At 40.9% G+C, this 23,702-nt stretch overlaps 1 protein-coding gene across 11 annotated transcripts in view; it reads right to left on the bottom strand.

Annotated features, from left to right (window-relative positions):
- The window catches only part of DNAH14 (dynein axonemal heavy chain 14), a 133,012-nt gene that overhangs the window by 57,646 nt on the left and 51,664 nt on the right, over nucleotides 1–23,702 (bottom strand). For all 11 annotated transcript variants that reach the window (XR_013836858.1, XR_013836859.1, XM_079969138.1 and 8 more), the window contains 13 exons: nucleotides 22,177–22,351; nucleotides 20,849–20,938; nucleotides 19,273–19,407; nucleotides 17,274–17,486; nucleotides 16,669–16,738; nucleotides 14,145–14,362; nucleotides 12,495–12,747; nucleotides 11,889–11,997; nucleotides 11,217–11,446; nucleotides 5,544–5,660; nucleotides 4,580–4,729; nucleotides 3,479–3,611; nucleotides 2,068–2,129 (listed from right to left, as the gene is read on the bottom strand). Coding sequence is in view for 9 of the 11 variants with exons in the window: in XM_079969138.1 (XP_079825264.1) it covers nucleotides 2,068–2,129; nucleotides 3,479–3,611; nucleotides 4,580–4,729; nucleotides 5,544–5,660; nucleotides 11,217–11,446; nucleotides 11,889–11,997; nucleotides 12,495–12,747; nucleotides 14,145–14,362; nucleotides 16,669–16,738; nucleotides 17,274–17,486; nucleotides 19,273–19,407; nucleotides 20,849–20,938; nucleotides 22,177–22,351 (1,955 nt within the window). In the remaining 2 variants the exon portion in view is untranslated. The remainder of the gene's footprint in view (nucleotides 1–2,067; nucleotides 2,130–3,478; nucleotides 3,612–4,579; nucleotides 4,730–5,543; nucleotides 5,661–11,216; nucleotides 11,447–11,888; nucleotides 11,998–12,494; nucleotides 12,748–14,144; nucleotides 14,363–16,668; nucleotides 16,739–17,273; nucleotides 17,487–19,272; nucleotides 19,408–20,848; nucleotides 20,939–22,176; nucleotides 22,352–23,702) is intronic.

The following is a 23,702-nucleotide window of genomic DNA, read 5'->3' as shown; positions in this document are numbered from 1 at the left end:
GACCATTCTCTGAATGCTTTATTTTTAATTCTTTGTTTTCCTAATGGAAATGTTGCACTGGAACTGAAAGTAATTTTACTACTTCATACCGGCTTCGTGGGAAAGGAATGTGCTTTGATAAGAGATTATGCTGTGAAGATCTTAAAGTGGAGATGGGGGATTGACTATTTTAAGGTACAGATTGAATTGCTAATAAGACCAAGAACATTCAATATGGCAAAAAACATTCCATTGACTGTTGCCATCTTACAGCAATTATTGGATGAGAAATTAAAAGAAATTAGAGCTAAGATTATTCTTAGGGCTCTGACCCAAATAATGCTGGGCTCTCAATGGGGTGGGAGTGTCAGTTTTGCATTTTTTGGTACAGAAAGTATTGGTTTAAAATGTAGAAATATTTTCTATGCTAATTGATTCAAGAAGGTTCTGGAAGCTTCTCTGTGTGATACAAGCTGGTGCAAATGATTCGTCTTGAACAGAACCATCACTCCAATTATCATCAACTTCTGCTTCTAGCAAAGAGGATGGAGAGGAAGGAAGAGGAAACCTTAGCCTCTTCTCCTTAGCATACTTCAACTGCTCAATCAATGAGGCTGGAAAGGTTTGAGAAATGGGGGGTAGAGCACCTTGAGCAGGATCATGATGCTCTTGTCCCTGTTCCTCAGTAAAACCTATAAATTACGGCTCAGAATCTGATAAAGTGTCAACCTGGGCCTCACCAGCAGGTAACGGTATAATCTTACCATTCGACTGAGTGGAAGGAAGCACTTTTAGGAGCTGAAGCCTGCTCTGTAATGTGAGTCTGGGACTGAGGTAAAATTATGGAAGTAAGATGCTTTTTTGGAAGGGCTGGGGGGGGCAAATAAGTGGAAGGACCAAACATAAAGAGCAACAGAAAGTTTTTTTGTGAAAAATCCACAATGCACAGACAAACAAACAACTGTAAAACTAAAATGACAATAAGGGAAATCGGAGGTTCAGAAACTAGTAAAAAACCTAGCTGAGTCAGGAGAGTTGGGAGGAACGTACTGTCTGTGTCTAGACAGGAGGAAAAACTGAGGGAGTCCAGCCTACTTCCCACAAGTCTTTGCTGCTGTCTGTTGGTTTCTGCTTCCTTCACTGTGCAGCGAAGTGCTTGTCACGAGACAGGTGTTTACATTCCACAGTCAGCGTACTGTTGGGTTTTCCCACGGGAAAGGAGACTGGATGTGACGTACACTGGTTTCCTGTTTTTCACAGTTCTCTCGGTGCTTCCGAAGAGAGAGGATGCTTCTCTGCTCTCGCAGAGGCAATATGCATTTCTGTAATCTATCAGCTTTGAAGTGTAAATAAAGTAATGTAAAGTATGTGGCACGTACTCCTCATCCTTCCGCTGTGCACAGGAGACTGCAAAAACAACACTGTCTAGTGTCTCCTGACAAGGTGAACACTCATTACATTGGATACAACGCCCCAAGAACTAAAATGTACTCAATAAAAGTATCTTGCAGATAAACAACAAATGCCTTCAGTTCTCCCCAACTCTCCATCAATTCCGTTACCTGGTCTGAGCAGAAACCAAGCAGCTTTCCTTGCTGTGTTACATAAGCTAAGCTAGCAGGGGATTGAAACACTCTTGCAAGCGTTATCTGCTTGGAGGTCCCTTGGTCTTTCTAGAGCTTATCCAGATCTCTGTTTGCTCCACCACTTTCCCCTGGGAGCCCAGTCTTTAAGGCTGAATCGAAACAAATGGCAATTGGGGTTTCAGCATTGTCATTTGTTCCAATTATTGCTAAAGTGTGATTTTTCTGGGGGAAAGTGGCAGGGAAAAGGCAAAACTGCTCAGGCCCATGCCTAGAAAGGATAGAACACGTAGAAGTGTGAACGAGCCTTAAATGGCAACCAATCATTAAGGGAATGTCATCAATACAACCTATTTTACTTCTGCACCACAAGCAATTTCATTGCCTTATTAAATTGTGCCATTTGCTCCAAACATTATTGAAGGTGCAGCATGATATCTTTAAAAACAAAAAATCTGAACCTGAATATTTTTCTTAATTTATGTAACAATCAATGTCATCATACATATCTCTTTAGGTGAAGCGTGTGGTGTTCTCCCAGAAGAACGAAGTCCAGATCTCATCAAGCTAGGTAAAAGAACACACACCCACACAAATGAAAAATGCAAGGTGTAAATTCTAATCAGTACTGGAACAGTACTACGAAACAAATCTTAACTGGTTATTTCTAATGGGAAAGATATGCCACAAAAATTGAGAAGATGGAACTTTGCCTTCCTCTTTTCCTCCCTATAGCTCCTTTGCTCTCAAATCTGCTCCAGAGCAGACTTCTATGGTGGTGGGGAGAGGCACAGGAGCTGCAGAGGGAAGAAAAGGTAAGTGAAGTCCTAAAGTAAGGTGCTAATACAGTGGTACCTCGGGTTAAGTACTTAATTCGTTCCGGAGGTCCGTTCTTAACCTGAAACTGTTCTTAACATGAAGTACCACTTTAGCTAATGGGGCCTCTTGCTGCCACCGTACCACTGGAGCACAGTTTCTGTTCTCATCCTGAAACAAAGTTCTTAACCCGAGGTACTATTTCCGGGTTAGAGGAGTCTGTAACCTGAAGCGTATGTAACCTGAAGCGTATGTAACCCGAGGTACCACTGTAAAAGAAAGTGTCTTCATGTTGTGGGGAATATAATTCTCTCACCACAGATGGCACAACTGTATCAGTCTGGCTGGCCCCACAACCTTACAATTAGAAAGGGAGGGGAAGTTTCCAGAGCAAATGGCATAACCAGAACACAGCTCATTCCCCTACTACACAAAAAATCCCACCCCACTTTTTTCATCTTGCGCTATCCAATCTGATCCTAGAGGTATTACCAAGTTAGCATGACTGAACAAACATTTTCTCTTGTTTGCGCCCTTTCCTTCTCGCCAGATTAAAAATGTATGCTATCAGAGTGCAGGAGAGAGACAGCCCCAGCATTAAACTCCCTCCCTCCTTTACTGAGGCTCTCTGTGGCACCTTTAAAATCCTGATTTCTTGCCCTGTGTATTTGAGAAATAAGTGGTTATGGGAAAAATAAAAGTTTTAACAAGTTTCTCACATGAAAGGTCATGTGTGGAGCAGGTGTTTATGTGCCTACCACCTATCTATCCCTCCAGAATACAATCTAAAGAAAAAGAAAATAGCTGTGCCCACATGTGCTGAAAGCTGGTGGCCCACTCCACCTCTTGCATTCGTCCTCCTCCCCCAGCCCTGACAGAATGCTGAATTGCTGCTACCACTACCAGTAACAAAGCCAACCAGCCTGTTCTTGGGGCTCCAGCAGCTTAATAGAACTTTAAAATATACACAAAATGTATGCAGCACATTGCGTTCAGAATATCAGTATTTTAGAGGGCAAGTAAGGATATTGACAGTTCAAAAGAGGCTTGTCCTGTCCGAACGAGGACACCTGATAGCCATTTTAAACTTCAGATGTTACCTGGTTCTTGTTGTTTCTCTGTAATAAAAGACATCTCCTAAAAGAGTTCCCATTCTTATACTTAATCCACCTTGTCTCTGAAGTTTTTGAAGCATGCTCTCAATCATGGTAGTTTTTCCACTACCAGGGTCTCCTAAATATAACAAATAGGTTGTTTTATTTATTTGTCCATAGCTTTTTCCATGGACGTGCTCAAGGCAACAAAAAGATAAAAATCACTATTAAACATTTATATAAACAGCAACAAAATCACGGAAACAGCAGAGGATACTGATCACTCACAATAAACAGCATTCAGGAACTGCCTGCAAAAACAAAAAGGTGATCTTATTGCCACCTGAGGAATGACTACAAGCAGGGAGACCCAGGTTGAAAACTCTACTCAGCCATAAAATTCATTTCACATTGACTGTGGGGAGAGAGAACCCTACACTGCCCTGAACTTTTGGAGGAAGGCAGGGTGGAATACACCAAGGGCCTCAGTAAGTGAAGGGTATGGAGAAGCAGATTCACTCCAAAAGATATGGAAATCCATGCCAATTTAAGGTTTAAAATTAAAAGACTTGATTAGCCCAGAAATTAACTGCAGAGGAGGTTTTGGAGTAGCACAACTGGTTCAGCAGCACTGGGTACTGCGCCACAGGGGGCGCCACAACAATGCTGGAGAACAAAGTGTGAGAGGGGGGACACACACAGAATTTTAATTTGAGACCCCCAAATCTGCCACCGGTAATTGGTAATTGGTCTACTGCAGACAGGCTGAAACAACAGTAATCTAACACCCTTTAAGAACATGTGAGGACCTGTGAATTTTTTTAGAAAAAAATGTTTTAGAAAGTATGTTAAATATGAATATTCTATAAGTATCTTAGCATTTCATGATAATCTGAAAATATATAACAATTCAAATCAGGTCAGGACTTCATGGCCTCCATGACAAGCGTAGGGCTGTCTCAAATTGTCATTGGTCTAACACATCAGGCTATGCTTCATCTCCAAAAGGAAACAAGAACCCTGGGACCAATGGAATCTTGCATTGTTTAGAGATTGGGGTGGCATTCAACAATACTTATTCTGTTTTACAGTACTTGAGAATCTTACCTATTATTAATACTGGATGTTTATTCAGTAAAAGAAGGCTCATTAGGAAATGGTGCCGAATTGTATCAATGTTGGGAATAAATGTAGAAAGCTCACATTTCTTTTCTTCGTCTTTTTCTGCTTTATCAGGATTTGACCTACCTGCAGTTTCTAATTTTAAAATAAAACAAAAACATTTATTTCAATTAACTGAAATATTGTCTTGTTATCTTAAATTTAAGAAATATGAATATGATCGTCTAAATCAGCAGTGATCGAAAGGTAGATTGGGATCCAGGCTGCAGAGCACACAGCACAATCCACTTGGAGCCCTCTGTTCATATATGTAGTGTTACGTATGAATTGGGCAAAAGTATATGGAATATTTTGTAACAGGACCATAGGTGCCACCTCTATGGAGCCCTGGTCCCTTCCACCCCCCAAGATATTTAGGCCCCCTCCGCAATATTTTCTGCAAGTTGGCATCTCCCTCCCTCGGGCAACTACCTCCCCCCCAGTGGGCAGAAACTTATTGCGTGCAGGTGGAGGGTGGCGAGAGGTGAGCAGGGAGGCCTGCACCCAGTTGTGCATGTCAGAAGAAGGTGTGCTCTACAGACGTGTGGGGAGACAGAGAAGTAAGGGGGGCAGATGGGTCCCCCCAATATTTTGTTCAAGTTGGCACCTATGAATAGGACCATTAAGAACTTTATAGCAAGAGTTTATAGTAAACTCTTGATTCATGGAGATAATTTTACCATTAGAAAAATGTATTGAGGTAACCAATTTATCAATAAATATTCTATGGGTAATATACTCAGGTGTTTATTTGATTTAAAGATATATATACTGCTTCCCTGTATGTACAATGTGTCTTACAATGAAAAAAATACTTCACAATTTTAGTGCATATCTGAGCCTTAAATTTTACTAAACAAAATGATTCTTTCAGGAACATTATACTAAAATACAACAACAACATTCTTACCCTTCTGAATAAGAAACTGTGTGCTAGGAACTAAATTTGCCCATGGTTCAAATTCTCCCGTTCGTAAATCCACAAAATAATCAAAAACAGTTTTGTTGTCAGTTGGAAACTGAATATCTGAAAGTCAGGGAGGGGAGCAATATGTTACAAACAAATTAAAGTGTTGTATCTGCTGTGAAACATATAGCTGATATAGTTGTGTCATAGAATTGCCACAAAATGAAATGTTAGTTGGGTAAACAGTTCTATGAGCGTTAACAGGTAAGATGCATTCAGGTTTCAAACACAGTTATTCAGTCATGTTTAAACTAGTTTAAACTAGTTAATCTGCAGAGTTTTGCAGAGTAGATGTTCCCAGGAGCAGTTACCAACATCTCCAGCTAATTTAGTTCTTTATTAAATTTATTGATTATTGTTCATTTTTTTTACTAAAAAATTTAAATTTCTACCTCACCCTTCCTCCCAGAGAAAACCTGGGTGCCTGCCAAAGGTTCTCCAGTAGAAGGGCAAGGGAAGAAGCTGTTGCCACTTAGTGTTGACAATATTGGGCTAAATGGAACAATAGGCTGACTTGGGATACAGCTGTTTCATGTGTTCAACCACATGGCATTAATGCTAGAAGTATTCCAGCATTGTCCAGGTAGACTAGATGTTAACTGCATTACTAATAGTCCACCTCCACATATCAGACAGTGTTCTCTGCTATGGTGGCAAAGACACCTTTAGCACAGTGTATAGATGATCCATTTATACTGAATCAAAGAGCAGTAATGCACAGTAACTGTAAAGATGAATTAGCAGGAGATGATGATAATTGTTCATATGTGAATCTTAGGCTGCACAGTGGTACCTCGGGTTAAGTACTTAATTCGTTCCGGAGGTCCATACTTAACCTGAAACTGTTCTTAACCTGAAGCACCACTTTAGCTAATGGGGCCTCCTGCTGCTGCCGCGCCGCCGGAGCAAATTGGATTGATCTTTATTACGGCCATTGGCCCGTTACACGACAGTTTCCCATACCAGCATAATATACTTAAATCTCCAAATTTAAAATCGCCAAAACTTACAAAAAACAAACAGGAACCAAAGCAAAATAAAAACAAAGACCACCATCATACATTACAATAAATTTGTAACCTATACATCACCCTCTGCTCATAAATTAATCAGGGATATCAATGGTGATATCACCTAAAACAAAGATCATGGTTTAAAACAATGGTGATATCACCTAAAACATAGATCATGGTTTAAAGGGATTATCGGAGCCACACAGGAGTCCGTTTCTCTTCTTTAGGGATAGGACGCTGATCAAGAATCTGGCAACCATGAGTGATCTTTGGGGGTCATCATCAATTAGTAGATATCTCAGTTTGGCTTCAATCGTATCATCAGCAATTCCCTTAAGATATTGAGCAAGAAACTTGCTCCTGGCCGGTAAGTGAAAAGGACAGTCAAAAATTATGTGTTGCAACGATTCCGGTGCCCCACAGTTACAATCACATAAGAGCGATATCTGTCCATTGGAGAATCTATTTCTCAGCACGTTCGATGGGAAGGTGTTGAATCTTGCCTTTACAAAGGCATATCTATGAGCTGAGGAAGTTAAGGAATTCAAATAGTTTGGGAGCCTTAAGAGGGGTAATAAACCAAGATTTAGAGGTGAGCAGGTACCATTGCCCAAGACCATTTTCTGCTGCAAGTCCATCTCCTCTAGTTTACAGGTTACTGTTCTTTTAGCTGGGACTATGTCCTGCTCTAGTAATTTGGATGGGGAGATTCCCATTGCCGTTATTTTCAGCTGTAAATTTTTTACCCATGGGCTCTGGAAATCATCTCTCCACATACATTGTATCAAGTATAAGTTTGGGAGATTGTGCCATAGAGATAACCAATGACAAAGTATGTGCTTCCACAGAGCATTTTCCAGGGATACAGTATTAAGTTCCATACGTAACGCTGTATTACTTACACAGTTGGGCAGTTTCAATATCCCTCTTAAAAACTGATTTTGAATGACCTCCAGGTGAGATAGGTTGACAAGAGTCCCCCAAATTGAGATGGCATAAGCAATTGTCGGGATCACCTTGGCCTTGAAGACTTTCAACGCCGATGGGATATGTAGGGCCCCATCGGTGAAGAAGAATCACAAGATCGCCAAGGAGATAGCTTTGGCTCTATTTGTAACATAGGCTACATGGGCCTTCCATCTAAGGTTATGTTGTAACCAAACTCCCAAATATTGGAATCTATAGACTTGTTCGATGACTCTCCCATCAATTCTCCAATTATGGAGTTTCCGGCTCTTTGAGAAAATCAGGATCTTAGATTTTCCATAATTAATTGTAAGGGAATTTGCGTTACAATATGATCCAAAAAATTTTAAGGCCCTCCTGAGACCTACTCTAGAAAAAGAAAGAATGACTGCGTCATCCGCATATAGTAACAAAGGGCAGCGATAAAGTGCTAGGCGGGGTGCATGAATCCTTTCTTGGGCCTCTATTAGGGGAGTCCTCATGTCGCTTATGAACAAATTGAACAGGAGTGGAGCCAATATACAACCCTGAGGGAAACCTCTGTTAATGGGAATTGAATTGGTGAGATCACCCTCCGGGGTGTATCTCACTCTAGCCGCTGAGTTCTCATGGAGTTTGATTATTAGCCAGAGAAGCCTTCTGTCGATGCCCCAGCGGGTGAGTTTTTCCCAGAGGATGCTCCTGGGGATACTATCAAATGCTGCCTTTAGGTCAATGAATGCCACACAGAGTTGGCCACCCTTTGGGGTGGAATATTTCCAGGCAAGATGCTGTAAGATTAGAATATGATTAATTGTTGACTGTTTTGGGCGGAATCCAGCTTGTTCGGGCCCAATTAATTTTTTCTCTTCGGCCCAATGGCTAAGTCTGTTCAACAGGAAGCGGGCATACAGTTTCCCCACTATTGAGAGCAGACTGATGTTTCTGTAATTCCCCGGGTCATCTGGTGAGCCTTTTTTGTGGATTGGAACGATAACAGCGTCCTTCCATACTTCCGGGATCATTCCAGAGTTGTTAACGGCATTGAAGATGGTCGCCAGGACTTTGGCCCACCAGTCCGCGTGGTATTTTATAGCTTCTGCCGGGATCAGGTCTGGCCCAGGCGCTTTCCCTGTTTTGAGTTTAACGATCAAGTCATGGATGTCTTCCGGATCGGTGGGGGGCCAGCGGGGAAGCTGATCTTGAAATTCGTCTCTTGTGTTAATGATATAGTCAGTTGTGGCAAAGTAATTTTTTAAATAAGATTTCCAAACCGGAGCGGGAATAATGGTTAAAGGGTATCCTTTAGTTCTTTTATTTACCAGGAGCCAAAATTGTCTGGGGTTCCGTGATGATGAGGCTTCTATAATTGCCCGCCATTGATTCGCTTGCCATTCCAGTCTGGCTCCCTTTTGAATTTGCTTGTAGGCTGATTTTGCTTGGAAATATTCTTTTGGCAAGACCGTTGCCCCAGAGGCTTTATACTCTTTATAGATGTTACCAAGAAGTTGTCTAGCCTGTTTACAAGCACTGTTGAACCACAATGCGCCTATCTTCCTTTGTGTTCGATTTATTTTATGCGTCGGGACAGAGAAAAAAGACGTTAGATCTTCCGACAGATTCGAGAATAGTCTTAGAGTTTGGTCATAATCATGATAATCCTCGATTAAGCCTGAATATGCTTGTTTTAGTCCTTGTTGGAAATATGCTGAGAATTTTTGAGCCTGTAGTTCGTACCATTTTACACTTTTGACTTGCAATCCTGAGTTCGTAGTCAAATGTGTTGGATGTCTGTCTCCATCTGGGGTCCAGTCTATAATCATTGTGGCGACCAACGGTAGGTGGTCGCTCAGTTGAATATTTTCAACTTTAAAATGGGAAAATTTGGGGAATATATCATGAGATACTAGCATATAATCCAGGACACTGTTTGCAGAGGAGCTTATGTGTGTGAACTCAACCGGTACGTCAGGCGGGCAGTTCCTGTTTAGAATCACTAAATTTAGACGTAGTACCAGTTGGTAAAGAAGGGTTCCTGCTTCATTTACCCTTTTGTCTTTGGAAAGTCTTTGATTATGGAGGGAGAGGTCATTAATGAATTCTGGGGTTATCCACCATTTGGCTTTGATTAAGGACTCCCAGTTTGTTGCAATGCGAGCATTGAAATCCCCTGCTATAACATTGGGTATATTGGGGTATTTGGAGTGACAAAGAATAAGATGTTCCTCCAAGATTCCCCATTTATTGTATAAGTCTGCAATGTTGCCTCCAGGAGGAAGATAAACATTTGTTATAGCAAGTTCAAAGTTTTTCCCCGTAATCAGGGCTGTAATTGCAAGGGTGGTAGCATTTACAAGCGTGAGTTTTGCCCGTATTTTCAAGGAAATTGCTATAACTAATCCTCCACTAGGCCGGCCTCCTTTAGTAGACGGGCATGCCGGTAATGATATAACATCAAAACCATTAATATTTACTCTCCCCTCTTCCCATGTTTCCTGCAGGAGAATTACTTGGTGTGAGTTTATTAGTTTTACAAAGTCCGGGTCAGATTTTTTCCCCTTCCAACCTGCTATGTTCCAACTTAAAAGGGAGAACGGGGGAGAATTTGACTGAGGTTTGGGTAGTCACAGTGGAGAAGGGGGGAACACTGAGCTTGGTGGATTGTCAAATTTGAAGAAGTCAGTAATTTTCCTTTGGCTAATAGTAAATGACTTCTCTCCTTTTGGCGCAGGTGTGCCTCTTGAGCTATTTATAATTATGCTCTGCTCGCCCGATCCTATAGGGGTAGTGTCCTGGTTTGGTCTAGTCTCCTCTCTGAAATCCCTTGTTTTATCAGAGAGCTTGTCATCAAGGGGAGCAGAGATTAAGTCGGTACAAGTTTTAACTATTATTAGATTTTCCTTCCGTGGGTATATCATCTTATTTATATGGCCCAAGGGGTCTTCTGTCCAGTCCGTATCGATAGCAGGTTGAACTTCCAAATCATCAGCTGGAGATTCTCCGTCCGATAATGATGACTCCAGGTCAGGCATTGAGGAATGTGTCGAAATTTTGTTTATGTTTTGCTGTTCTTTAGTAGGTATAACCATTTCGGCAGATGCAGGAAGAGCTGGTTCCAGATTAACTAATAGGGGTGGCGAGACGATTGTCTGTATCGTTGGCTTGGATTTTATGGACCTATTTTGGGGCTGTGGGCTGAATTTGAGAAGGTCCACTGAGCTTCCAATGGCCCTGTTGGTTTGAATTCCTTTGTTTCCTATTTTGCTTTTGGCCTGAGACATCTTCTCTCTTAATTTATCTAATTTATTTATTATTTTTTCCTTTTCTTGTGACTGTAATTCGTCAACCGCCGGAGCAAAATTTCTGTTCTCATCCTGAAGCAAAGTTCTTAACCTGAAGCACTATTTCTGGGTTAGCGGAGTCTGTAACCTGAAGCGTATGTAACCTGAAGCGTATGTAACCTGAAGCATATGTAACCCGAGGTACCACTGTAATCCCAACCATGTACTTAAATGTAAGCAGGGTTATAACTGCAGCTTCACGACAGTGGTCTTGGGCCATTTCCAATTCCACTATTCCATTAGTCTTTAAAGCTGAATTAAATAAATTTATAATGTATTCTATCTGATTAGTATATTGTAAAAACAGAAAAGCTTACTAGCTGGTGGTTGTCTTTCAAATATCTCACGAACAAGGTAATTGAAGTCTTGGGTTACATTCACAAGATCATCGTGGCTGGTGTATATACCAATCAGAGTCTCACCCTCATGTTCTTCCTCTCGTTTTAAAATTCCTCCAACAGCCCAGGTAAATGCAAATATATAAAGTTTCCCCAACATTATCATCATATTATTAGGTTGCTTCTCCCAAAACCATATCTGGTCTTGCCTGGAAGTAATGAGGGGAAAAAACCCTAATAATAATAATAATAATAATAATAATAATAATAAGCACAATATTTGATTTAGTAACGAGCAATGCTGTGTGCTCCTTTGAGGAAGGTCAGGATGCAAAAATAGTATAGTTAAAACAACAATAGAAGAAAACAAATTAACTTTATAAAGAACATCAACTTTATAAACATCTGGGTAGGCTTGTCTAAACAATAATGTTTTTAGCAGTCACCAAAAAGAATACAGTGAAGGCGCCTGCTTGATAGCAATAGGCAAGGCATTCCAAAGTGTAGGTCCTGCCACACTAAACAGTTATGATGTATCATGCATAAAAAAAAATCCAGTGTTTCCTATCTGTCTTTTGACGATATAGTTTAAAAAAACAAGGATTTCATCGCATTTTGATAATCTAGCAAGTGCACACAAGGCTCACTCACCTTTTCTTCAACACAGATGGGACTATTTCGCTGCCTACATCTGATATCCTACGAGATGCTTTCATCATTGTTGGTGGCAAAGTAATTGAGCTTCGTATTCTTCTTTCGGCTTTAATATAACAAATCACATTACGCATTTGGCCCATTCAGAAAGAAGTCCAATATAAAACTATAGCTTCAAAAAAATCATAATTTCCTTGTGTTGGTGGTATAGTGGTTAGCATAGCTGCCTTCCAAAAAAATCATAATTTCCTATACAATTGATTTTACATTTTAATTACAAGAATATTTTCCACTTGGAGCCTAAACCAGCTCATCCTAAACCATTGCTGAGCTACAAATATTCACCAAGTACTAATTGTTTTCTGTGGTGTGCAAGTTGGACGTGTCTCTAAAATTACTTGACCCATCAATGCCTCAATATTCTGTGTTGGAGGAACGAGGTTTCTCCAAATGCCTTTGATATTAAGGGCAAAGAGATATCAGTGGACCCACAGACCACATGCTGAAAAGCAAAAATTACAGAAAGACACAGAACACTTTCTATTACACTTCTTACACATTTATCATATCACTAAAAATTAGACTTGTAATGCATTCACTTACGTGGTTGTAATGTATCCTTTTGCATCATTATTTGAAGAAATGAATCAAGAATTCTGCAGATATTCATTACAATCCCCATCTGATGTATAGGGAATGGTTGCATTTTCTTACGTTCATTCAGAAAGTTCATCCCTTTTTTTACACTTGAGTGAAACAAACTTGATAAGTACTCAATATCATTTTGTGCCAATAGTTCAGAAAAGCCTTCTAACCATGTACTGACATATGGTTCCCATCCCAGATCAACTGGATCCTACAATAGAACAAATGAACAGATTTTCAGAATTGCTTCTACATTGCTTCTGCATATTTACGTTCTTTATATCTAGATTCTGCTTGTGAAATATGAAACATGCACATATGTTTTCCTACTATAATACAGATCAGCTATCTGTTCTATGTCTTGAGGAAAATGTGCTATACAGATTTTCTACATGGGAACAGATGTCCATGTAGAAAGTTGCAATGTTTGAAACGGCTTCCATTAAGGATGATATCTTTGGTTGGCATTGGCAAAGGATGCTAGTTTTAAAAATGCTTACTCTTTAAGTTTTTCAACTTGTACAAGAAGAAAATGCTAACGTTGTTGTGCCTTTTCTTTTTCTTCTTTTTCTTTATATCACTTTATTTCTTTATAATTCAAAAGTTTTCAATAAAATATTGAAAAACAGGCAAAAAAGAGAAAAATACTAAATGAACAAAACATTGTTTTATGTTTAAAGATTTTAATACAGAACATATATTGTTTCAGCAATTTGCTACTCAGGGCTGCATAAGACAAAGTACAGTGGTGCCCCGCAAGACGAATGCCTCGCAAGACGAAAAACCCGCTAGACGAAAGGGTTTTCCGTTTTGGAGGTGCTTAGCAAGACGAATTTCCCTATGCGCTTGCTTCGCAAGACGAAAATGTCTTGCGAGTTTTTCCAACTTTCTCCCCCTTTCCCCCCCTTTTTCTAAGCCACTAAGCCGCTTATCCGCTAAGCCGCTAAACGCCGCTAATAGCGCTAATTCGCTAAGCCGCTAATGGGCTTGCTTCACAAGACGAAAAAACCGCTAGATGAAGAGACTCGCGGAACGGATTATTTTCGTCTAGCGAGGCACCACTGTAGTTCCATTAGCCCAATATTTTTTGTCTGCACAATTAAACTTCTTCTCTCTGGTTGCCCCCGCCCTCCAGATTTAAAAGAAGCATATTATACCAAATGGGAATTCCAAGTGGGGAATCTATGATCTTGAGAGAGATCAAGGCAATTATTTAACCAGGGCATTAAAAAAATAACAGGTCTATTGTGCTATCATCCCCCTGATCAAAATGCTCAGGGAAATACTGAGATGAAGAATGAAATCAAGGAAGTATCCAAAATACATGTTGTAATAATAGGGGAATTCAACTACCCACCCATAGATTGGATACATATGTGTTACAGTCATGACAAAGAGGTAAAATTTCTCTAAACCCTAAATGATGGTAGCCTAGAATAATTGGTGCACTTCCAGTCTGCAAATGGTGCCATGAGCAGCGACTACCCCTCCTGTCTCTGCTAATTGCCTTCAGGACAACTTCACTTATTTCACTTTCCATCTTTGCTGAGAATGTTAAAAGAAAGTATGAAATATCATATGAGTAAAAATGTTATTTAAGAAACCTACCACGTAAACCATAGCACATCTACTAACAGTAGCAGGGCTGGCCTGAGAGAGGCTGTCCACTTCAAATATCATTCTGATTGCTGGTGATAAGTAGATTCTTTCACTATTAGGAAGGCATAACACTCTGGAGTCATCTAGCACAGAATTTAAATTTTCTATCCAAACTGGGTCTACTGGCCCATCCAAGATAATCCATTGCCAGTCATTAATACTTTCACCTACAAAAGAATAAACAAATAACGTCAGAATTTGCTAGTAACATTTATAAGCAACAAGAATTAAAAAATAAAGCTAAAATCTTTGAAAATGATCATGTTATTTTAGGAAAATATATCTTGAACCTATTGACAATTTTTCTTTGTGCTGAATATCAAACTGGAGGAGAAAAAAATCTTATATACCAGTTTTTATTATTTTATCATATACTGTATTACTTTCTCTTTATTTCACCCAAATGCTTATTAACCTGATTGCCTTGGAGGACATTTTGCTTATAGGATGATGTCCTCCCTCTGGATGTAACAGGCAGGGTCTTGAAGCTTTGCCTCCTTCTCCAGAGGAAGCGGTCATCCTACCCTCCAGATCTTCCCTGCCTCAGTCGGGATAGGTCGGGTCTTTTTTCATCTCCGGTGAAAAAATATTAGCTATGTGGTTAATGAGACTGTGAGTTTGATAATGGTTAATGAGCATAGCTGTCAACTTTTCCCTTTTCTTGCGAGGAATCCTATTTGGAATAAGGAAATTTCCCTTAAAAAAAGGAAAACGTTGACAGCTATGTTAATGAGACTGTGAGTGTTGCTGGTTTTTATTTGTTAGTTTCCTAGTATACCTCTTTCTCTTAAAATGGGGTGTGTCCCCCTGGTGTCAACGTTTTCTGTGTGCCCTGTCGTTTCCCCTGCTTAAATTTTCTTCAGGATGAGGACGTGTGAGGGAATTCAAGGAAAGCAATTGTTCCCGTGCTTCCCCCCTTTTTATTTTGGTCCCTGGAGGGGGTAGAGATAAGAGAAGGATGGGTGGGCATTGTACAGCGGTCAGCCATTTTTTCTTAGGTCCTCCGCATTCTCTGGAGGCAGCAACATCACACAAACCAGATCAAGTGAGACTGTTGCTTCTATTATACCAGACTCTCAAAGTGTCCCCTATTTTCCAGGGACAGTCTCGGATTTACAGAAGCTGTCCCAGTTTCTGCTTTGATCCCAGAATGTCTTGCCTTTCCCAAGGTGTCCCTATTTTCATCGCAGAAATGTTGGAGGGTATGTTATACCCTGTGAGGTGTGTGGGCGAATGTCATTTGCTGCTGATGGCAGGTGTCATAGTACCCTTTAGAGCACAGTACCCTTTAGAGCAACACAATGAACCCCCCCCCCATTAAAACAAGCTGTGAGGGAAGCTAGGCCTCAGTTGTGCCTACAAGAGTCTCTTCTTTCAGTGATTCTTGTCCAGGGACCAAGGAGAGGTTGCTGTTTGGCAGGAACACTATTTTTCTTTCTCAGTGATTCATTGGGGTGGGCAGTCCATGGGGAGCTTGTTTGATAGTTTTCTCCTCCCCTCTTTATTAGCGGTGACTCTATGTTCCCTTTCTTAATTGCACACACACTATAATTATTATCTTCTACTTTTTCTTTTTTCTTTTAAAGGGACGCAGGTGGCACTGTGGGTTAAACCACAGAGCCTAGGACTTGCCAATCAGAAGGTTGGCGGTGCAAATCCCCACGACGGGGTGAGCTCCTGTTGCACAGTCCCTGCTCCTGCCAACCTAGCAGTTCGAAAGCACACCAGTGCAAGTAGATAAATAGGTACTGCTCCGGTGGGAAGGTAAACGGCATTTCCGTGCACTGCTCTGGTTCGACAGAAGTGGCTTAGTCATGCTGACCACATGACCCAGAAGCTGTACGCCGGCTCCCGCGGCCAATAAAGTGAGATGTGCGCCACAACCCCAGAGTCGGTCACGACTGGACCTAATGGTCAGGGGTCCCTTTACCTTTACCTTTACTATTATTTTTATTTATTGAATTTGTATACCACCCTTCATCCAAAGATCTCAGGGCAGTTTACAGCAAAAAATACAAAACAGCTGTTTCTATAATAGCCAGCTGAAACAATTCAGGTGCAGGAGGTGCCTGCCCTGCTTCCTATCTCCCCCCAGTGAGGCAGTCTGATGGAATAGCTGCCCTCAGATGACAGCTGAGGGAGAGGAGGCCTGGTGGGGTTGGCCTATCACAGCAGAGCAGATGGAGTGATAAACTGTTGGCCGTCTAGTTTTACATGCGAGGGATTTCATACTGCATGCTAGATGCTTGTATACAATACAGTAATGAAGCAACGAGAAATAAATATTTTGAAATCAATAGACTTATGAATAATATTATGAACAAAAGATTCAAACATGGCTCAGGGCAGTTTTCAGTAGGACTGTGGAAGTAATAATTACTCAAATATCAAAATGCTGCATAATTTGGACCCATCACTGTGGAAAGAGAGAAGAACTGTCTGTCATACTTATCATTACAGTACTTATACTGACAGTGAATATTTTCTCTTGACTGCAGTGCTTCATTTTTTAGGGATGCATCAGCAAGATTCACTGTATTCAGCTAGAAAAATAGAAATGAAACTAATTACACTGCAGATCAGTTGATAAAGGAAGTTAGGCAAGTTAAATACAGGATTAGAAAGCTTTCTTCCTAGAGAATTGGGGTAGCAAGAAACTTTTTTAATTACAAAAACAAAAAGCCTTTGGTGCCATGTTTCTGGGAGGATTCATGACTACCAAAGGCAGTTTCAACCTGAGATATACATTCAGTCTCTTAAACCTCAGCCAAATCACAATTAAACATAGAAAGCTGACTCCACAGTTTCCATGAGTTTTCAAATGTTCTCTTGGATGATGGTGGAGATTATGATAGGGGTTACAGGGGGAAAGTGCAAAAGTGTGAAGAAGTGTGCATGCACACAAAAGCTTATACCAAGAACAAACTTAGTTGGTCTCTAAGGAGCTACTGGACAATTTTTTTTATTTTTTATATATTTTGACTGCGTCAGACCAACACGGCTACCTACCTGAAACAAAAGTTCAAGTAAAGCAATAAAACAGTGACATAATTAGAGTTACTAAAATGCTAAACTCACAGTGTACAAGTCCTGCATTTCTGATCTTGTAGTGCTTATGTCTTTCTTTTTAGGTTTTTTTGTTGAAAGTTTAGCAAACGCTCGAACTGCTGATGATAACAGACCATCTGACCACTCCATTGTATTAGGATTTATCTGCCCAAAAAGTTCACCAAGACTAACACACTTTGGGTTTATAACAAAGGTGTCTACCTTGCCTTTCTTTGGAGAATTCTAAGGAAAGAAAAACAGACATTTCCTTACCATAAATATCCTGTTTTGGGAATGACATTCAAAAACTCTTTAGAGTTACTCCTCCCCACCAGGAGGAGACAGGGCTGGCTTGCTATTTGATTCTTCTGTTGGACTAAACTGGAATGAGCAGAAACTTCCTCCAGAATATAGATAACTATTGAACAGCCAACCAGCATAAATGGACAGTTTTTTTGACAATCACTTGTCAAAGCAAAGTTAGAGGTGGGCACCACACAATAAATTTGTTTTCTTGATTATTATGTATTACATTTCTCTCATATGGAAGTGTGACAATGTATTTTCTTTTCATTCCTGATCCCTTGAATGCTCTTATGGTGAATTATGCAAAGACAGGATGTTTGCAACAGGATGTTTGCAACAGGACGTTTGTAAAATGTTTTTATTTCATTTTGCAATACAGGTGGTGACTATTTTAAAGGTAAAGGTACCCCTGCCCGTACGGGCCAGTCGTGTCCGACTCTAGGGTTGCGTGCTCATCTCACTCTATAGGCCGTGAGCCGGCGCCGTCCGAAGACACTTCCGGGTCACATGGCCAGCGTGATGAAGCTGCAGCTGGCGAGCCAGCACCAGCGCAGCACACGGAAACGCCGTTTACCTTCCTGCTAGAAAGCGGTACCTATTTATCTACTTGCACCTATTTATCTACTGGGACCGAATGACGGGAGCTCACCCCGCCGCGGGGATTCGAACTGCTGACCATACTTGCCAATCAGCAAGTCCTAGGCACTAAGGTTTTACCCACAGCGCCACCCGCGTCCCGGTGACTATTTTAGGCGCGTCCAACTGATGTGCAATCTCCGACATACAGGTCCTTTTGGACCTGAAAGAGGGCAGAATGGGGGCAGGGCGGCATGTAACAGGACGGAACGGGGCACCCTTATATGTGCTCCACTGACACAAGCATGGGCTGGGAACAGAACCTTGCTTTCTCCTGCCCTAGAGGGTAGGACTAGAATCAATGGATTCAAGTTACAAGAAAGGAGATTCTGACTAGACATTAGGAAGAACTTTCTCATAGTAAGAGCTGTTTGACCATGGAATGGTCTCCCTTGGGAAGCGGTGGACTCTTCTTCCTTGGAGGTTTTTAAGCAGAGGTTGGATGGCCATCTGTCATGGATGCTTTAGTGGAGTTTCCTTCATTGCAGGGGATTGGACTAGATGACCCTTGGGACCCCTTCCAACTCTACAATTCTATGATTCTATAAGATGGTATATTTTAATCATTGCATACAATCACTGCTTTACTGATATTATTTTACACTTTATGTTGCTTTCCATATAACAAATACTTGCATATACTGATCCTTATATTTCTTCCATCTCCAAGATTAATTTAGGTATAATGTGCTGTTGCTCTCTTTCATATCATTATACTTAAATCTTTTATAAACTGAAATGTGCTTACTTTTTTAGCCTCAGATCATATTTAGTCACCACCTTTTAATTCAATATGCTAAAAGGAGAGCAGGGATAGATGTGAGTGCACTTCATACTTCCTGCCCAGTTTCCTGCCCAGTTTTGCATGGTGGCTGCCAACCTGACTTTACACATGATTTTGGTGCCCTCTTAAATCAGGCCAAGGGCCATGCATGCCCAACTCTAGTTTTGGGATTGTTCTCTTAGTTTGCCAATATTTCAGATCCAACATTAATGCATATTAGAAATTAGGCATAATAGCACGTGAATAACATATTAAGGAAACAGGTTCAGAAAATAAAGAAGAGACTAAAATAAAATACCTTACCTGAAACACAGCCTCAAGTTTTGAACTGCTTTCTGTATCTACCAATGGCAAGATTATCAGGGCTTTTTCTAAAATTGTTCTGATGGTAGTTTTCCCGCCGCCTGTAGGGCCTACTAGCATTATACCAACAGAAGCCTGAAAATACAGTTTTAAATATCAGCTCTGTAACATTAAGGTTCCCTCAAATGTTTAGATTACCAGACAGAGAAATATTAAAAGCTCTTACAATGTGTATATTTTTCATACTAGGAGTATCAATCTGCTTTCCTCCTCAGTACTTTTGCTGAAATATCCACATTATCTGTGGCCCTCCAGATATGTATTTTTAGTAGTAGTAGTAGTAGTATTTATAACCCACTCTTCATTTTATATTTTAAACCCAAAGCAGGAAACAACAAAATAAAATAACAATAGAACTATACAGAAAAGAATATAAAAACAGAAAATTCATAAAAACAACTACACTAATAACATAAATAAATTTATATCTCTATCATAACCATTTCCTCTCTGTCAAGATAGGAGAGGAATGAACCACAAAGCACTCACACAAACAAGACAGAAAGACCAACTATTCTGACAGAATTCTAAGAAAATTCTTAGGCACAGCTGGGATGGAGAGATGGTTCCTCTTCCTGGTGAGGAGCTAGAAGACTGACAGTGACTCTGCCTAATTCACCAGAGAGATGAAGGTAGCCGATGGGTCCTAAGCTCATGGTGAGTTAGGGACTTCCCCTGCATGTGAAGACAATCTCCACTGCATTATGCGGATTAGGCCAGTAGTGGGTCCAATGGTCAAGAAGGCAGTCACTGCACATGATGTAGAGAGAAATGAGAGGCAGATGGGGCTCATCAACCTGGGAAGGTAGCCCATAAAGAAGGAGGAAAACTCTGATCATAAACCTCTGCTGCCTTGTGGCTATACACATTCATGAGAAAGACTTGGGGAGTAAACTCTGAGGAAAAATCCATCCTTGCAGGACATCTTGAGAACAACAAAATGCTAACGAGTAAACAAATCTGGAGTGGAATCCCTAAGACAGTTGGATAGTGTCTTGTACACCTCTTTCCAGAAACCCCTGCAGTCAAGCTGGTGCCAAATGTATTGCTCTGCATTCCTTTAGACCACATCAGTGAGGCTGAGAGGGGGTCTTGTTGTCTGGGCAGCCCAGGATTTCCATATACACTGCCCAGCTTTGTGTCCCAGAGATGCCACTTCAGTGCTGCAAGCACAGCAAAAACAATGTGGGAGGCAGCAGTTGTGAGTTACTGGTCTCTGCTGCCACAGCAGGTGCTGTGATTCTCCAGTGGGCTGGATTCACTCTCAGAGGCATACTCCGTTGTTTCTTGAGGCAGACGGATGCCAACAACAATAACCTCCATCTTCCATAATCTTTGATCCTTGGCCACGTGGGCTGAGGGTGATGGGAGCTGGAGTCCTGAAACATCTATAGCACCACAGCTTCTCCACTCCTGGTGCGGTCTAAGTTTACTTTGAAAAACTTTGTGCAGTGTAACATATTATGTACTACTGTATCATATTAAAACATGTAAAGTGATGATTTGCAGAACTTACCATAATTTGGTTGTAAAATTGTATAACTTTCTGTATCTGATTTTCCCATGTCTGCAAACATAAATGCTGTATTGCAACAGATATTGCACTCTAAAATCAAATAAGTATATAATTAGTTAGAATTACAATACTTCAAGATTAGCATAATAGCTGATATTCTAACACTGTAGAAAAAGTCACCATTTTTTGTTGCTATCACCAACCTCCCTTACCTCAGCACACACAATGCCCTGGAAAAATACTGTGCCTGGCACATTCATAAGCATACAGAATAGATAAAGGTAAAGGTGTTGTGTATTGAGTCAAAGGATTTTATATCTGTATTATTATTGTCTGTATTTGCATTAGGGTAAAGTAACTGCCTTTTGGTTCCAGAGGGTACAGCTACTATTGGTTCATTTAAGCTGCTGTATTTGGATCCTCTGTCTTATTGGTTTCCTCCAAAAGGCAGGACTGTGATTGCCTGATATTGTTCCCTCCAAAATGTATCATTTCTAGCTAGTTCCCTGTCCCTATAAATGTAGCTCTCCCCTCCTCAGGCCCCAGTCTTGTTGCTTTAATAAAGAAGTGTTACTAGAGAACTGTCTCCAGCATATTATGTCAAGAGAGCTGAAATCACAAACCCCACGTCACAACAAAAGGGACCCCTGATGATTAGGTCTAGTCGTGACCAACTCTGGGGTTGCGGTGCTCATCTCGCTTTATTGGCCGAGGGAGCCAGCGTACAGCTTCCAGGTCATGTGGCCAGCACGACGAAGCCACTTCTGGAGAACCAGAGCAGCGCACGGAAACACCGTTTACCTTCCCGCCGGAGCGGTACCTATTTATCTACTTGCACTTTGACGTGCTTTCGAACTGCTAGGTTGGCAGGAGCTGGGACCAAGCAACGGGAGCTCACTGCTGACCTTCTGATCGGCAAGTCCTAGGCTCTGTGGTTTAACCCACAGCGCCACCCGCGTCCTGTAAACAGAATAGATACTGGACCCCTAAATAGGGACTTGGTCTGTCTCCACTTCTACTCCACCCCGGCAGCTATAGCTAAAGATAATCATGACCCATCAACCTGATGGTAACTGAAATCATTCCAGTGAAAAAGTGATCAACATTCCAATGTTGGTCATATTATTTTTATTTACAGAAGTATTTCTATAAATCATAGAATTGCAGAGTTAGAAGGAACCATGAGGGACATCTAGTCCAACCTCCTGCAGAGCAGGAATCTTTTGCCCATTTATAAAAGGATTTCTATAAATAGAGGCCTTCATCTGAGGCCCAATGCTTAATAATTTCCCCTTGTAAATAAAACATATGCTTGCATGTTTCATTACCTGCAGTCGTCTATGCTTTACTTTTTGAACTTTCATCCCTGGGAAAAGATCTGTCAGGATGTCCTCAAACAGTGGGACATCCTCAGCAAGAAACTTGGGTAAATTAACTTCTTTCAGGACAGTAGTTATGATGAGAGTTTCTTCTGATGTAGAAAACTTTTTCTTTTTACTATTTCTATAAAATAAATCCAATAATAGTAATCATTAGGTAAGTTATTGTACAGATTGACATGCTTTTTCACAGAATCATAGAATTGTAGTGTTGGAATGGACCCCAAGGGTCTTCTAGTACAACTCCCTGCAATGCAGGAATCTTTTCCCCGAGGCAGGTCTTGAACCCATGGCCATGAGAATAAGAGTCTCATGCTCTACCAACTGAGCTATCCCAATGACAGATGGCCATTCAACCTCTGCTTAAAAACCTCCAAGGAAGGAGAGTCCACCATCTCCCAAGGGAGATCATTCCACTGTCAAACAGATCTTACTGTCAGAAAGCCCTTCCTGATGTTTATTTCATTAAAAAAGGGGGCTATCACTATTGAAATTTTATCCACACATGCTGCTGCATATCTTAGGCAAATATTCTTAAATATATTTATTTGAGCTTATTGCTCTCTACCCTAAAGTTCAGTACAATTAAAAACACGTTACTTAAAATAGTTCATATGTGGTTGGCTCTGGCCATCAAATATCAAATGCTCAACATTGCTTCAGTCCCACAGAGGACCTCACGATTTTCAAACATCTTGGAGGTCCCGGGCCACAGAGAGGTTAGGCTGGCCTCAACCAGAGCCAGGGCTTTTCAGCTGTGGCTCCGATCTGGTAGAATGCTCTGTCACAAGAGACTAGGGCCCTGCGGGGCTTGACATCCTTCCACAGGGCCTGCAAGGCAGCTGTTCCACCAGGCCTTTGGCCAAGGCACAGCCTGACCCCCTCCTTTGGTAATTCTTCACAGAACTGTGAAGTTAATGATTGCCATTAATTTGATTTGAACTGATTTTATAATGAATTGATTTTAGAATGCTGTATTATTTTACAGTTGTTAGCCGCTCTGAGCCCGGCTTTGGCTGGGGAGGGCGGGATATAAATAAAATTTTATTATTATTATTATTATTATTATTATTATTATTATTACTACTACTAAATGCACTCACACTAAGGATTATACTAGACAAGATGCTGAAGCTCCATGGCTTGATTTCCTGGGTATTTTTGAAGTTCAGAGCAATATATAGTGCCCATATGCCCTTAGCCAGAGGGAAAACAAGGGAGCGTGCAATCCTGTACTTTAGGTCCACCAGCCGAGGGGCTATGCAGGGGTTGCCAACTCTGCACCCAGTGATGCCATGGTACCCACTATGCCTTTCACTGGTGCTTCTGGTAAGGTGCCCCAGACTCTAAGCTTCCGTTTTTTTATTCTTTTAAGTAGGTACCCAGCCCTCTTAGAAAGAAGTTTTGGGGCAAAACATGAAGTTGCCTTCACGTGTCCAAAAAAGTTGACAACCCTGGGCTATAGGAACTGGCAC

The sequence above is a fragment of the Podarcis cretensis genome (assembly GCF_951804945.1).
Source record: "Podarcis cretensis genome assembly, chromosome: 3".
Lineage (NCBI taxonomy): Eukaryota > Metazoa > Chordata > Lepidosauria > Squamata > Lacertidae > Podarcis > Podarcis cretensis.
Note: the sequence above shows the minus strand (reverse complement) of the source record. Positions and strands in the feature narration are given on the sequence as shown.